We start from the raw sequence: 17,472 nt of genomic DNA, 5'->3' as shown, positions 1-17,472 counted from the left end.
GATTGCATTAAAAAGTTATATAGTTTCAATACACCATAGGGCCGCGCAGTAACCCAGTGGATACCGTGTCGAACGTATGAACAGGTGGTCGTGAGTTCGGTTCCCGGAACCCACTGTGGGTCGTATCGCGTTGATTCCCGACAGCCCTGGCCAGCTGGGGAGGCGACCCGATAAAGAACCACACAGGAGGAGGAGCCCGCCGACAGGAGACCTTTTGGTCCATAACTAGGTCGGATGCGAAAAAATACAATAATGACAAATAAATAATTAAGTAAATAAGGATTATAATAATATGAATAATAATAAATAAATAGGTAAATTTAGATAATAAACAAACAGGTAAATAGTAAATGATAATAAATTGACAGATAAGGAATAATAAATGATAAACAAATAATAATAAATGATAATCAAACAAATAATAATGAACAGACAAATATAAACAATACAAAATAAATGGCAGGCATTACAGCATTTTGCTTAAGTCTCTATTTAAACGAATCTTAAAGCTTTGAACTGAACTACATTGAAATGAATATGCAGGAAGTTTATTCCTTTCATTAACTACACGGTTGACGAAGATATTTCTACCTACTTCCAAATTAAATCTATTTTCTGGCAGTTTTAGACCAACATTTCTTGTCGGATTTTCATTTAGCGTATATGTTAGTTAGTTAGAGGGCAGGATAGATAAGATGGGGGAGAGGGAGGGAGGGGGGATTTTGAGGGTTTAGGGGACGGCATGAATGAAATGGAAGGAAGTAAGAGTTATGATAGATGTGGGAGAGACCCACTTGCTCGCTTCACGTGGACTATGTATATATATATATATATATATATATATATATATATATATATATATATATATATATATATATATATATTCGTAAATAGCTGGAGTCCAGGAACCATTTTTATGGAAAAAAGTATACGTTCGTCGAGTCCAGCGTATACTTTCTTCCACACACACACACACACACACACACACACACACACACACACACACACACACACACACACACACACACACACACACACACACACACACACACACACACACACACACACACACACACACAAATATATATATATATATATATATATATATATATATATATATATATATATATATATATATATATATATAAACGGCTTTCCACAATTGACAAGGCTTAGTTCTACTAGAACATTTCTCACTTCCCACTTCGTGGGAGTGGAATAATAAGATTAGTTTGGAGTTTAATACATAATAAATCAGGTTGAGGTATTTGGAATTGTTTAGCTATGAAAATGAGTACCGCGGCACTTTTCTTAATCATGATATCAGATAACAAAATACACAGAAAATGATCATCCAAATTTCTCATGAATAAAAAACAGTCACATGTTTATATCTGGTTCCAAACAGCCATATATGACTAAAAACATATAATACATGTTCTTCAAATATAGAAGAATTTATTTTTCTATATGCACATACATGCATGGGTAAGAATTGAGAGAATATGTAAATGTGGTGTTCAAATCACTAGTAGTAATATGTACATTGGAAGTAAATTCCATGAAAATGCCTAACATGTGTACAGTGCAGGCCAAGTGTACAGGTGACGATTAGTACACGTACAGGGAAGTTGCATGACTTATCGTTGTACAGATGTTGTTTACATGTATACAGGCCGCGGTGTGCGGACAAACTATCACCGGACATAAGTTTACCGGACAAAATATCACCGGACATAAGTTCACTGGACAAAATATCACCGGACAGAAGCTCACCCATAAGATAAAAGTAGAATTTTTTTTTACTCTTATCGCATTTGAATTGTCAGCAAGAAACAAAAGCCAGTTAAAGCAGATAGTTTGTTATGAAGTGTTGTCGATAACCAGATTAACTCATCACCCTTTTTATGATATCTGTTTTCAGTCTTAACAGCAAAAGAAGGGGTCAATTAACACAGACCTCACGCTGTGAAGTGCTGATTGCATGTGCATAGCCAGATTAACTCATCACCTTTTCTGTAATCTTCTCAACTAGCAATCCTACCAGCACCAGAGAAGGGGCTATATAGGCGAAAGTTACAGATTTATTTCCAGGTGAATGCATGCACGCCGTCATAACATTGGTGGCATGTTTAATTTGTATATGCGTGTATGCATTTTGTTATAATAAAGCTAAAGATTTATAAGATAAATTCAGGTAGCATATGACTATTAGATTGAAGTCAGTTCGAGTTGCATAGAACGACTATATATATATATTTATATATATAAAAATATACACACACACATATATATATATATATATATATATATATATATATATATATATATATATATATACATGTTAAATCAGTTCAGGTTGCATAGAACGACTAGGCGTAATAGACAATTAACATGCTAGCAACCACAGTTATGATCTTTAAAAAAATGATTTAGTACGAGGTGCATAGAACGACTAGGCCAAACGGACAGTTAACTGGAAAGCAACCATTGTTATGTTCTTTAAGAAAATCGTAAGTCAATTCAGGCTACAGAGAACGACTAGGCCTAATGGAGAATTAACTGGCCAGCAACCATTGTTATTTAATTTTCAAAAAAGTGTTAAGTCAGTTCAGGCTGCATAAAACAACTAGTCCTAACGGACAATTAATTGGCTAGCAAACTTTGTTATTTCATTTTCAACAAGGGATAAACTAGTTCAGGCTGCATGGAACGACTAGGCACTAGGGCACGTAAGGTCTAGATGCTTCTGTATAAAAAAAAAATCATCTGTCGGGATGACAGTCATAACTGACACATTGCATCATGAATATCAATATGACCAACAAAGGCAAAGAAAAAAAAATAATCTATGAAGTTCATATCAACACAAAGAAGAAATACAACAAGGACTCAATCCAGTGGCAGTGCTACAAACAGCGTACAGCTGGATGCAAGGGTGACCTGACTACAGATGTCAACAAGGAACACCCGAGTGCCATGGTCAGCCACAACTATGAACAAGGTGAAGGCACGACCATGGTGGTCAAGAAGAGACGTCGCGTGAAATATTTCAGCACGGTATCCAGCGCGCGGCCTTCGCAGGTACTTGCAGAGGCATTACTAGATGTACCAAATGCTGTTCGCGCTCGGATGGGTACTTTAGATACCATTCAGTAAGACATTCGACGACAGAGGATGAGCGGAACACAACAGGAAAAATAAACCCCTGTAGATTTGTAGTTGTATCTACATTAGGGTCCTGATGAGACAAACGAGGAGATTTGTCTTCACTTTAATCTTCCAGCCTTCTCTGGTTTACAAGTGCGTCCAACCTCCGAGGAATACTCGTAGGGTTGCCAGATTCTACATTTTTTACACATATACAAGTGTTACCATATTCACAATCGGGTACATACATATGTGTATATATATATATATATATATATATATATATATATATATATATATACATACATAGATACATACATACATACATACATACATACAGAAAAAAGAGGTTTGCCGCGTCGGTCGGCCGACGATGACCGGAGATGCGTCTATTGTAGTCGGACAGCGCAAGGTCCATAATCCGAGCAGATGCTCTTGGGCGTTGTCTGGAAAGCCTAATCCTCGGGTCATTGTAGACAACAGAATGTCCCTTGGGAGAATCCGAGACAATTGAGAATATTCCTCGAGAGTTGACTTGAAGACGTTGGAATTGATAACATCCCCAGGTCATTCCTCATTCATGACAGCGGGCAAGGTGCTGTATCGAGGATAATGGTGTGCGGCAGGGAAGATTAACTCAGGGAGCTTGTAAGAGACGACGCGTGGTACATGGATGGTACATTTTGCACAACCCCACAAGTTTTCAACCGGCTCTACGTCGTTAGAGTACCATTTGGACATCTAATTGTGTCGTGTGTCTACGCCTTCCTTCCTGGGAAAAGTCAGGCAATCTACCAAGAAATGCTGCAAGCCATTCTGGATAAGTATGCATAACTAGGCTTCAACCCTGACTTTGAAAAGGTTGCTCTTCAGGCAGTTGTTGAGACACTTAGACCGCATGTAGTGACACAATTTGGGCCACGAAACTGCAACCTAGGTCATTTGGGCCACGAGGGTGAATATTTGGGCCACAAACTATTTTTTGTACCTTTTCATATATTACTAAGTATTTTATATATTTTTTGTTTTTTATTACTGTTTTTATTTTATTTTATGCCTTTTTGCAAGTACTCTGTCATGAAGTGTTTTACCTAACCTAACCAGATCCTCCAACCTAAACTAACTAGATCTCACCTAACCTAACCTAACTAGATCCTCTAACCTATCCTAACTAGATCCTCTAATCTAACCTAACTTAACCACTTTTTATCCCATGTCCCAAATATCCAAGTCACCGTGGCCCAAATGTCCTAGGTTGCAGTTTCGTTGCCCAAATGTCCTAGGTTGCAGTTTCGTGGCCCAAATGTCCTAGGTTGCAGTTTCGTTGCCCAAATGTCCTAGGTTGCAGTTTCGTGGCCCAAATATCCGTTCTCCGTAAACATAGGACATGTAAAGTGTGCATTGTTTTCAAAACTATAATTAGGCAAACACTGTACGCCCAAAATTCCATAGATTAAAATCCCATAGTCAATATCCCACACATAATGATCAAAATCTCACATATTTAAATATTCCAGGCAGTTGATAGTATGAATATACACTAGGTTTATGCTAAAATATACATTCATTTGATAAATTTATTAATGAATATAGGCCTAGGTTAATTGGTTAGGTGTGGGATTTTGACCAATGGAACTTTGGATGTAGAATTATGACCAGTGGGATTTAATAAAGTACATTTGATAATTCAAATGTACATTTAATATCAATAAAGTTACAAGCCTCACAGTGTCTACTCTAACCAATCTGTTGGCAATTGACGTTTTAAATCATTACATTCAAGTGTTGTAACGCCCTCTCCGTGGAAACGGAAGCATGCTGGTCTCGTATTCTCTTAGATGTGGGTTCGAATCCCGCACCTCTCCGACTCTCAACAGTGACTGTTACCTGCCTTAACAATTCCTAAAGCGTATAGGGCAAAGGTAACGGTTTTGGCCACGACTACTTAGCGTCTCCTGGCGTAGTCTCCTCATTACCACCTTCTAACGCCCTCTCTGCAATGACGAACATCAAAGGCCCAATAGACTAGTGTCACATTTTAATGTTATCGCCTTATCAGTATCTGATTACACCGTTTTTATTCACATTAACGATTATTCCAAATCTACGTATACTTTACACCTTACATACAGCCTTAGCAAGCCAGATTGAGCTAGGCTGTTTCGTCATCCTAGGGGATAGAGCGATTGACCTGCAGGGTCCCACGAAAGCAGACTTCAAGTGTTGTATTCTCTTTGCACAGGTCACATCGAGATGAGCGGAAGTCTTGGTGGCAAGTGGAATCCCCGGAGGATCGACGTCAGAGGTGGACACGTGTTAGCCTACCCTGGGGGAGCCATCGCACCAACCACCCGGATCAGTCTCAAGGCTCTCTCCGTGGTTCCCGCGCTCCAGGGGCCGACGGCGTCAAAGCACGCCCTCTGCATCACGAGGGGTAACCGCTGCATGATAGCCCTTAAGGTAAGATGGCACATTCACAGACTCCTCCTTCGTCGTCTACCTGTAGTCCCTTTCGTCTACCTTCTCTTCCGTTCCCCGCCCTCCATTTTGGATGGAGACATTATGATCAGCGGACATTTTGACCCTTTATGCGTGGGGACATTATGTCCTGGATTGCTCCCTCTCACCTCTTCCCCCTTTTGCTTCTCCTCACTTTCTAGCTTCTATCTCTTCAACATGTTCTTCTTCTTCCATATCATCTACTCATACATCATCATCATCGAATTTAGGTAAAGATGACACAGGTGAAAATAACACAAGTGGAAAAATAGGTGATGAAATTTGATGCGTACATTAGGACAGCTTGATGGACTTTGATATATACATTGGGACAGCTTGATGAACTTTGATACGTACTGTACATTGAAACAGCTTGATGAACTTTGATACGTACGTTGGGACAGCTTGATGAACTTTGATACGTACGTTGGGACAGCTTAATGAACTTTGATACGTACATTGGGACAGCTTGATGAACTTTGGAACATACACAGGCTGTCACATTGACCTCTTAACAAAATAAATACCAAACCAGTAACTGTGGTTACCATTTATCTCAGTGGCTCAAACACAACCCCATCACGGTAGTCATAGCGAGTAATAAAAGAAAAGAGAAAATATGCTTCAATGATACATGTATACAAAACATACTGTAAGATCAACTACTACATGTACCAGTTAAAGATGTTCCAGCGGGAATGGAGTTAGAACATAAGAATGAAGGAGACTGCAAGAGACCATAAGGCCTACACTAGGCAGCTCCGTTATTCAAGGCTTGATGTCTTGATGAGGCGGATCACCTGGTAGAGCACTTCGACCAAACCTTTGTTTCTGGCACATATGAAAAAATCCCACTGTCGGAGAAAGTAAAAGGACGAGGAATATAATTAACTGTATATTTCGACCACTCTCTGTGGTCCTCTTCAGCAGAAGAAATATACAGTTAATTCTATTCTTCGTCCGTTTACTTTCTCCGACAGTGGGATTTTTTCATCTTACCTATGCGTCACGACATAGTCCCCCTCTTCTGGTATATATGTTTAGAGAAGAAGACGGGACTCCCATCCAGACATTCCAGCAGTAAACTTTTGGCGCATTCCAGCAAAATGTCCTTCAGATCTTCGAAACGTACATCAAACTACCGTAAATGACTGTCTAGGAACTAACAACCTACGCGAAGGCTGGGACAACAAATTTTGTCATCATGTTAGCTACCAGCACACATCTATATGGAATATTATAGGAATGATTCAGTAGACTGTTGTGAGTGCAGTGATAGTAACTGACTGGATCCATGACATAATACCTCCGCCCAAAATACCTCCAGCCAAAATCCCATACCCAAAATACCTCCACCCAAAATACCGGTAGGTTATGTAACCCCCAAATATACATACATACATACATACATACATACATACATACATACATACATACATACATACATACATACATACATACATACATACATACATACATACATACATACATGCATTCATGCATTCATGCATACGTGCATACATGCATACATACATGCATACATGCATACATACATACATACATACATACATGGGGTGATGTCATGTGTTTCCTTTCCACACCTCTCTTCGCATATACAAATACGAGCATACGTACATACATACATACATACTTACATACATACATACATACATACATACATACATACATACATACATACATACATACATACATACATACATACATACATACATACATGGGGTGATGTCACGTGTTTCCTTTCCACACCTCTCTTCGCATATACAAATACGAGCATACGTACGTACATACATACATACATACATACATACATACATGGGGTGATGTCACGTGTTTCCTTTCCACACCTCTCTTCGCATATACAAATACGAGCATACGTACGTACATACATACATACATACATACATACATACATACATACATACATACATACATACATACATACATACATACATACATACATACAAACGTACCTCACAAGGAATTACATAAAGAATCTCCAGGAACAAAGTTGGTGTGAAGATTCTTCACTTGACCTCGTCAGTTGACCTGACCTCACTTGACCTGTCATTACTCGACTCAAGCAACTCAGAAAGAAAATAAATAAACGAAGTGGAGTACGCTGAAATTAAATCTTATTTCATTATGAAAGTATCAAACGTAACATTGTTTTAAGTACAAATCTAGATCATGTTTTGCCAATTCCAATTTATCAATTCAGATCTGCGTTCATGTAGATAACAAGACGAAGTCCCATTCACAAACAAAAGTATCATAGTCTATATGAAAAGAAACAAACTCAACATTGAAAAACCAAGAAACTTTTGATTAAAATCTAATGTCAAATGACAATGATAATGACAATGATAATAATAATAATAATAATAGTAATAATAATAATAATAATAATAATAATAATAATAATAATAATAATAATAATAATAATAATAATAATAATAATAATATTAATTATAATGATAATAATGATAATAATAATAATAATAATAGTAATAATAGTAATGATAATGATAATAATAATAATTAATAATAATAATAATAAATAATAATAATAATAATAATAATAATAATGATAATAATAATAATAATAATAATGATAATAAATAATAATAATAATAATAATAATAATAATAGTATTGATGATGATAATAATAATAATAGAAATAATTAAAATAATAATATAAATAATAATAATAATAATAATAATAATAATGATAATAATTGTAAAATGATAATAAAACAGTAATAATAATAATAATGATAATAATAATAATAATAATAATAATAATAATAATAATAATAATAATAATAATAATAATAATAATTATAATAATGATAATAATGATAATAATAATAATAATAATAATAATAATAATAATAGTACATATACCAATGGCTTTTTCCCCCTCACAAGAGAGGTAGCCAGTCAAAGGCATATATCCACTCTCACCCATTTCATCCCTTTAGATACTCAACACCCATTATGATTTATGATAATGATAATAAAAAATAAATAATAATAATAATAATAATGATAATAATAATAATAATAATAATAATAATAATAATAATAATAATAATAATAATAATAATAATAATAATAATAATAATAATAATAATAATAATAATAACAACAACAATAATAATAATCTAATGAAAATAATAATCATGATGGTGATTATATCAAATATAGACGCGTATGTTGAGACATTCAGACAGGTTGACGCAAGCGGAAATAGAAACTAGAGGAGTATAAGTTTGAGTATATTCTTGGTGGTGACAGGACTTTTCGTTCATTGTTTAGGAACAAAGCGGACATTTCTGTCGCTTAGGCGTGGTTAACAAATAATCAACTTTACTTAGCCTTTTCGGGTATTTCGACGGGGCGTTTCATGTGTCGTTCATAGAAAATCAATTTACTTAGCATTTTCAGCCGCTAAATCATTGTTAAAGTATGGCGCACATTATGGAGAAATAATCAAAATTATTGTAAAGAAAGCGCACTGAGTTTTATAATTATTATTTATCATCTTTATTCACAAATATATGTTAATAAATAACATAGAAATGTTCTGATATTGACTTGGGACTCGATGTAATGGGCTCAGACATTTGCCTCACGAAGCTCTAGAGGCTTAGGCACCTTAACTTACACTCTGGAAAGACGCAGAAAGCGGGGTGATCTAATAGAGGTGTTTAAGTGGATCAAAGGCTTAAACAAGAGTGACGCAAACAAGGTCATCATATTAAGACAAATTGTAGGACTCGCAGTAATGGATTTAAGAAGGAAATAGGCAAATATTTGTTTACTAATAGGGTGGTCAAGGAATGGATCAGACTTAGTAACCATGAAACTATCAGTTGTTTTAAGAAACGGTTAAACAACTTTATGAATGGGGATGACAGTTGGTAAGAGACATGGAACTGCCTAGTATAGGCCTCATGGTCTCTTGCAGTCTCCTTTATTCTTGTGTAATGTCTTCACAGAGATTGCGGAGGAGGGACTGTAGTTCCGTGTATACTTTCTTTCCTCATTTATTTGGCTGAATACCAAATGAATCCTGTAGAATTATAGATTTTATTTGTGAAAGTACAAACGACATGATTAAGTTAAGATGAAAATTAGGTTCCGTAATATTAGGTTGGTTAGGTTAAAATGACCAATTATAACAACCCGAAGGAGATTGGCCGAAACGTCCTGCATTCCCCTTAACATGGCGTCCACAAAATCTGAGTAATGTTTACTTTTTTTTTGTCCGGAAATCATCCGTGATCCGATGACGACATTTTGGAAACTACAATATAGACTACATCTGGTTTATGGTTGTGCTGTGTGACACTCAGTTGAACACCGAAAAGACGATCTCTAATTGGATGGTCACTGATGAGCCAACTCAGCGACGGCTCTTTCAATGCGATTTATACAGAAACTTTGGACATACGAGCTACAAGTTATATAAATAAGGTGCATTATGGTACATGTTCAGTGCATATGTTTTTAATGCTGTTTGCCTGGTTTGTTTAGCCTTATTTTTTCCTGAAAAAGAGGTATAGTTCATCCATGGCACTTGGAATGCACCACAGTCGATTGTAAGTCATTACTGCGATGGCTTGGGCCCACTTATTGCATATAATGCATACTGTAGATATACGAGTGCAGCATGATGTTAAAAGTGGAATTCATTTATTTACAAGTATACTTTTATTTCAACTATGAGAATTTGTCTTTTTCTATTACGGGTGTGAGACATATGTCTTGTGAGCATTTGTCGTGAAATCACCGGTTTAGACTCTCCAAAATATAATTATCTCAGGGTCCTTTACCGGATCACTCTCTCGGATGTCGACAGGGAAGACGAGAAAGCTATTAAAGACTTTATCAGGATCAATTGCCGACCGTCTTGCGAAAATAGCAAACTATGTGAAGGCGTACTCCTCCAACCCATAGGAGTTGCATTATGAAGACGAAAAACAATTTATTTAATTAAACTGAGACTACGTCTAAGGGAAATGTCTTAAGAACATTTTGGGGGACTGCATGACTCGTAACAACACTTGAAGTGGACACAACGAGTAGATGTAGCCTCAGTTTACGTCTGTAAAATATGACACTCAACACATTGGGCACCATCTCGATATGAAAATTAACCGGGCAGATCTGGTCAACTGTACTAAAATAGAACACAAGAATGGAGACCGCAAGAGACCATAAGACCTACACTAGGCAGTTCCATGTCCATTACCACCTATCATCACCTTCTCTTAAAACAATCTATTTTCAGCGCTCACCACATGGATACTAAGTAATAGTGACTCTTGAGGGTTACAAGTTCTTGAAAGTACTCATTCGAGAGAAATATTTAGTCATCAATACCCAGTCTCATTGTTTAAATAGTTTACTGTAGGTGGGAAGAAATCCCTCTTCCCGCCTCCTCCCCTTCCTCTCCCTTCACCCATCTCCCCTTCCTCCCTCCCACTCCCTGCCGACTTTGAGGAGGTCAAGTCATCTCGCTTGTCGCACGGATGAGGGACGAGGATAGATCCTTTGTGTATTTAACTTGTCATAATCGTGAGCCTCCCTTCAGAACGCATAAATCTTTCGCCTTGCTTGGATTCATTGTGCCCATCATTGTAAGTACGGTTATATGAATTGTCTTGTTTGCAGTCAGCATTATAGTAGTGTAGTTTTGTTTTCATATTTTGTTATAATGGCTACAGACATTATTCCTAATAATTCCTCTTTGAGGATGAACTATTTGGAGTTTTTTATTTTGTATTTCCATTCGTATACATACATATTTGTTTATATAATGGTGTATATGTATGTATTACTGTATTTATTCATTCACCTATTCATCTATTTACCTACTCATATTCACGTACTCACCTACTTTCGTGCTTACTTTTTCTTATTATTTTCAGTTCAGTTCCAACGCCGACATGACGTCATGGCTGCATGCTCTGTCCGACGAAGTCATTCGAGTGACTCCCGAAGACCAGATCGGATCACTTACCCTCCACCCGTCACCCTCCCACCGTGACTCGCCTTTAGTCCTCGACCTTGAGGACCACCGAAGCTTGGAGGCGTCATCCGCCCCTGCCACCTCCGAGCCCACTCCCATCTCCTCTGACCCTGCTCCTCCTGAAGGTAAGGAGTCGAAGCCCCGAAGGTCACCGCCGAAGACTCTTCCCCTGGTCAAGAAACTCTCTAAATCTGCGGATCCTTCGCCGTCCACTTCCCCCGTGTTCTCCCCGTCAGAGGGTTTCTCCGTGAAGTCCTCGTCCTGTGTCACCTCCCCCGTGGGTAAAACCCCGAGCTTCCTACAGGGTTGGAACGCCACGAGACCGCAGCCCGAGGCGAGGGAGGCGCCCACACAGCAGGCGGGGAAGCCTTCGATGTTTCACATCCCGGCGTTCAGAAAACCCAAATCCCAACCGTTAACGGCCTCGAGTGCGAAGAAGAAACCCGCCGGGGTTTCCGTGCAGGCTGGTGACGCCGAGGAGGAGGACCAGCACGTGACCCGCGAGGGGAAGAGAGCGGCGGAGTCGTCATATTCGCGCAGGCCGAGTGATTCCGCCAACCAGACTCGAGCCGGCAGTACGTGTGTGAGGGACGCAGTCAACGACATCGAACGGAAGAACATGCAGAAACCCGGAGACGCTGATGTAGGAGGAGCCGGAGATGGTGGAGGAGGGAAGGACGGCAGCGTCAAGTGGCCCTCGGGTCTCCACGCCATCGAAGAAAGCATCCGAAACAAGATCAACCAGTTCCAGAGCGCCGTCAAGGAGGGCGTCCAGGCGAAGAAGGACATCCCCTCCTTCGGGAGTAGCCTTCCCCGAAAACTTCGTTTACCCTCGGATGGTTCCTTCCCTCCCAACAGCTCTTCCGTCTTCTCCTCGCCTCCTTCATCGATGCCCTGCAGACCTCCGGTGGATGGGGCGTTGCCGGTGTTCCCTTCGGGAGGAGGTGTTCTCGCGTCGCTACCCGGAGTTGAGAACCGAGAAGTGGAGAGACAACAACACAAGCCCCTGAGGAGGCTCAGTGGCCACGGACGGCGAAGAAGCAGCGAAGGTTTGAGGGAGAAGATCGCCAACTTCACAAACAATACAGAAGGCCAACCTGGAGGAGGAGGTGGTGTAGGAGGTGTCGGGAACAGGTTTATTGATGAAGCCTTCAAAACACGTGCTGGTGGCGGTGAAGAAGCGGGAGAGGAGAGGGCGTCTCTTTCGTCTGGTAGCGGAAGCCCTACAGGACATCACTCGGGAGATCCGACTTTTCAACCTCGCCAAAGGGCTTCCCGGGCTGGCCATACACTGCTCACGAGAACATCCCTTTCAAGCAGTGTAGAAGAACCAGTGACTCACAACGCCCCTGGGAGTCATGAAGAGTCCCACGGTGCCCCGTCCCTACGCAGGACGAAAGGAACTCTGCCGTCCTTCAGGAGCTCCAGGAGTGGGATCAGCAGCAAAGGGGAGAACCCACACCCTCGTCTCCAGAGACAGTTCAGCATTACCGCAGAACTCAACGAGGGAGATGCCGGGATCGCAAAGATCACGTGGTCGGTGGCTGCCGTCAGGGAAAGGTTCGAGTCCTTGAGTAGGGAGAGCGAACACAGGAGATCGAGACTCACTCGGCAAAATTCCGGGTTGAGGCGCAGCGGGCGTGGATCCATAAGGAAGCAGCGGTCGACTGAGGGCGTGGTCAAGCGGGCGTCGATCAAGAGGAGCGGCAAGAGGATCGACGTGAGTATTCGCCCGCCGTCCTCGACCAAGAAGTTGGACAAGAATCTGGAGGAGATCCGTCTCAAGTCTGTAAGGGAGAGGATGAGGCCTTTCGAGACCAACCAGCTCCTGAAGAGCAAGAAACCCGAGACGTCAAGCACGAAGACGACCTCAGGGTCTTTCGAAAGAAGGAACTCTGACTCTGAGTCCTCAGACCCGGGAATTATCACGAGTAGGTCTGTCAACGCGCGGCCAGAGTCCATTTGTGACGTGCCACCCAGCGAGGCCTCCACGGAGGAGAGGCACCTGCTCTCCCCTGTCAGCGAATGCTCCGCCGTTTCTTCGGAAGAAAGCAATCGTGAAAATGTGATCCTTTGTTGGAAAGGGCCATATATCTCGCAGGTGAGTCATAGTAGTCATTGGTCATGTAGACACGTATACATTTGTCATGTACGTTACACACACACACACACACACACACACACACACACACACACACACACACACACACACACACACACACACACACGCACGTATGCATGCACGCAAACAAACGAACCTTGTAAGGTTTCAGTTTGTCTTCAAACCTATTTTTAAAGTGCATAGATATAAATTTTTCACAGATCGCAGTATCACACACACACACACACGCAATCTCATCGGTGACCGGTCATCTTTCTCGATCAAACACCACCACTTTCTAGCCACTTCCCAGGTCACACGTCACTCCTTCACCAATCACACTCCGTCCTGCTCGCACCATCAGATCAATATTGTTTGCGTAATTGATGGCCTGTCCAGTGATACCATATAAGCGGACCCTCCGAATAATCCTGGATTTTCTTGACGCTGGGGGAACTAAACTTGTATATTTTATAAAGTTAATTTGCAACAGTTTCGTTAGCTGTACAGGGGTATACTAATTGGGGGTAGTTGGTCTCTTTTGCAAAGTTACAGTTGTTGTCGACCAATTATGATGTCGCTAAAGACACTCTTCATTAACCAACCAAAGAAATTTTGCTCAGATAATTTTACTCTTTGACTCAGCTCATTAGGTATCAATAAGAACAAAAGTCACAAGTGATTTAGAAATGCCAGAGGGTCCCACGGGGAAACTTCGTGCAATTGTCTTTCTTTTGGATTATAAGATGGGTTTTGGTTTCTTGCAGGAGACTGAGCAGATGGTTCTCACCAACATCAGCAACGCCTTCTTGGCCAAGCGGCGACTTCAGGCTAAGGAGGTTCTGCTGGTGCATCTCCGGGAGCGACTGGGCGAAGTGGAGGAGAACATCTGGGACCTGCAGGCCAGGATGGGGGAACTAGACAACGCCAGGGCGTGTGAAACCAAGGATTCGAACGCAAAGTGAGTGTGGATTAACGTTGGATGTTCGTCTCACTCTCTCTCTCTCTTTCTTTCTCTCTCTTTCTCTCTCTCTTTCTCTCTCTCTTTCTCTCTCTTTCTCTCTCTTTCTCTCTCTTTCTCTCTCTCTCTCTCTCTCTCTCTCTCTCTCTCTCTCTCTCTCTCTCTCTCTCTCTCTCTCTCTCTCTAGACTGTCGCGTTGTTTTACACACGCTCACATACACGCGCACACATATATATCTAAGATATGCCATATCAAAGTGAATATTATGTAGATCTGGTCAACTGTATGACTTCCAGTGTGCATACCTAACCTCTTTCCTTGCCCTCTTTAGATTGAATTCCGAATATAGCGACCTGGAGAAGGCACTGCGGACTGCAGAGCAGGAAGCCACTGCGTGGAACACCCGTATCTCCCGTGCCCAGTCGTCCATCGCCGAAAGTAGACTCAAACTCGCCGCCGCCCTGCAGGCAGGGCTCGCCCAATGGTCATCGACCGAAGACCGTGGAAGCCTCCGAGGCTCCTTCCGCAGAGCCAAGAGGTCCTCGCGCCGGTTCTCGGGGCACTACCTGCAGGAGATCCACGAACAGCAGAAGCCTCCTCCGGAAAAGGAGGCTTCTGGTACCCAGCAGAAGCCTTGTCCGGAAAAGGAGGCTTCTGGTACCAGGAAGAGTTCGGTGGAGAGTATCGAGAATAGATAGTTCCTCCTCTTCGTACTCGATGTTAAGGACGAGATCGTGAAAGATGCTGGGTCCTTGAGCGACGCCTTGTCGGACGTCACTCGGCTGGCTGCAGGCGAAGCCCTTACCTGCTTCTTGCGCAGGGTAGAGGATCGCCTTCGTGATCTTATTATGGTCGGATGAGTCTTCGTCATTCGTGCCAGATCGCAATGGTTAAGATGCCAGTTATGGGGGTAGTCATGTTTTTCTTTTAATCAAACACAAATATAAGGAATATCAGAATTTGATAAAAATGTGAATAAAGGATTGTGTGCGTGTATGTGTGTGTGGGTGTATGTGTGTGCGTGTATGTGTGCGTGTATGTGTGTGCGCGTGTATGTGTGTGCGCGTGTATGTGTGTGTGCGTGTATGTGTGTGTACGTGTATGTGTGCATGTGTGGTTCTGTTTAGATATTTTCAATTCTGTCTTTTCAGTGAATATTTAGGATATGTTTGTATGTATATGCAGCTATTTGGTCATATGATGATAATATGCATTTTTATGTAAATTGTGTAGATAAAATATACAATGAATTTCTGTTTGAAATGTGCCCAATGCAACCTCAATTTAAAGTTAATTTTCCTACTGTAGAAAAGCTTGTGACAAGAGAGAAAAAGAAATGCTGTGGAACATAATCGATATATACAGTACTATTATACAGTTCTATGAGCAGATATATGCTTTTCTATTGCAGTATAATTCAAGTGCCATGTTATTTCATAAGGAAAGGAAGAAAGTGCACAACCTCAGTTGGTTAACTGTACTACCAAGTAGGGTCCAAGAGAATCCTACGGCAAAATAATGAGTAGGGAAAATATGTGGATATTACAAAGGATTACAAAGGCGGAGCATGCCGACAGGAGACCTTTTGGTCCATATCTAGGTCGGATGCGAAAAAAACACCCTCAAACAAAATGAATGATGAAAAATATTGATGTTTATTTTTCTTTCTTTTTTCCAATGGAAACTCGTTGTCGACATCTTGTCCGAAACCCACCAATTCTAAATTTTCTTTCGAGAGATACAGCATTTGCTTTTTAATATTCCATATATTTTCTGTACATTTCGTACCGTATAAAACATACAAATCCACTAGGAACAATGTTGACAGGTTTCGTACAAAATCTCCGTCAGTTTTCCTTAATTTGATCATACATTTGCAAATATTTATGTATAATTAAGAACTTACCCTTCCGGAGGAGTTTTGTCATCTTTCACAATGCGGATATTTTCCTCTATTAAATAATGTTAAATTTGGATATTTCTGATATTCGGAATCAAGAGACGTTTCGAATATTAGAAGGGAATTGGATTTTTTTTGTCCCAGATATCAGATATTTGGGAGATTTTTAATATTCATTTTTTGAATTACATACTCTACGCTGATTGTCTATATGATAGCTGAACATTCATTTGAACAAAGATATTTTCATAACAAATAATGTTCCTAGATCCATGATATTCTGTATATACAGCGAATATGGTTTGAGATGTGCATATGTGGTATTTCAGTTTTCTAATAAAAACCTATTTTACATATTTTTTTCTTATTCAACCTGCATTTTTTTTTCGAAACTCTGGTCAACAGAAACTCATAAGCTTGCGCTTTTGTTATCAACAGTTTCTGTCGAAGCTCTTCAATGGCAAATCTACACTTGTAGACTTTACGGTGACTTCACTCAATTCCGCGATATATCTCCATTAACTTTTTAGCAAAGTGTCAGGACTTCCCTATCTATTGTGGTCGTCACCAGACAATTTCATTCAGCTGAGGGAAGACCCCCATTTATAGAGAAAGGTTTAACGGGAGAAGGAATAAAGGTAATGTGCTGCTTTGGTAACGTATGCTGCAATAGTCACATGTATACATAATCAACAACATACCAACAACAGCCTATGAATTCCCCTCTGAAGTCAACATAAAGAACATGTTTTGCTGTGCCAGAGTGGGTTTAGAATAACACTAACAATAAAAAAACAAAAT

General features: G+C 40.2%; 1 protein-coding gene across 3 annotated transcripts in view; it reads left to right on the top strand.

The window, feature by feature from the left end:
* The window catches only part of LOC143021946 (uncharacterized), a 101,344-nt gene extending 84,319 nt beyond the window's left edge, over positions 1-17,025 (top strand). For all 3 annotated transcript variants that reach the window (XM_076179858.1, XM_076179857.1, XM_076179856.1), the window contains exons 5-8: positions 5,393-5,610; positions 11,608-13,809; positions 14,577-14,770; positions 15,103-17,025. In XM_076179858.1, the coding sequence (XP_076035973.1) occupies positions 5,393-5,610; positions 11,608-13,809; positions 14,577-14,770; positions 15,103-15,469 (2,981 nt within the window). In that variant the 3' untranslated portion in view covers positions 15,470-17,025. The remainder of the gene's footprint in view (positions 1-5,392; positions 5,611-11,607; positions 13,810-14,576; positions 14,771-15,102) is intronic.
* The last annotated feature ends 447 nt before the right edge of the window (positions 17,026-17,472 follow it).

This window comes from Oratosquilla oratoria, chromosome 43, assembly GCF_046742065.1.
Source record: "Oratosquilla oratoria isolate Oo_2021 chromosome 43, ASM4674206v1, whole genome shotgun sequence".
Classification (NCBI taxonomy): domain Eukaryota; kingdom Metazoa; phylum Arthropoda; class Malacostraca; order Stomatopoda; family Squillidae; genus Oratosquilla; species Oratosquilla oratoria.
Note: the sequence above shows the minus strand (reverse complement) of the source record. Positions and strands in the feature narration are given on the sequence as shown.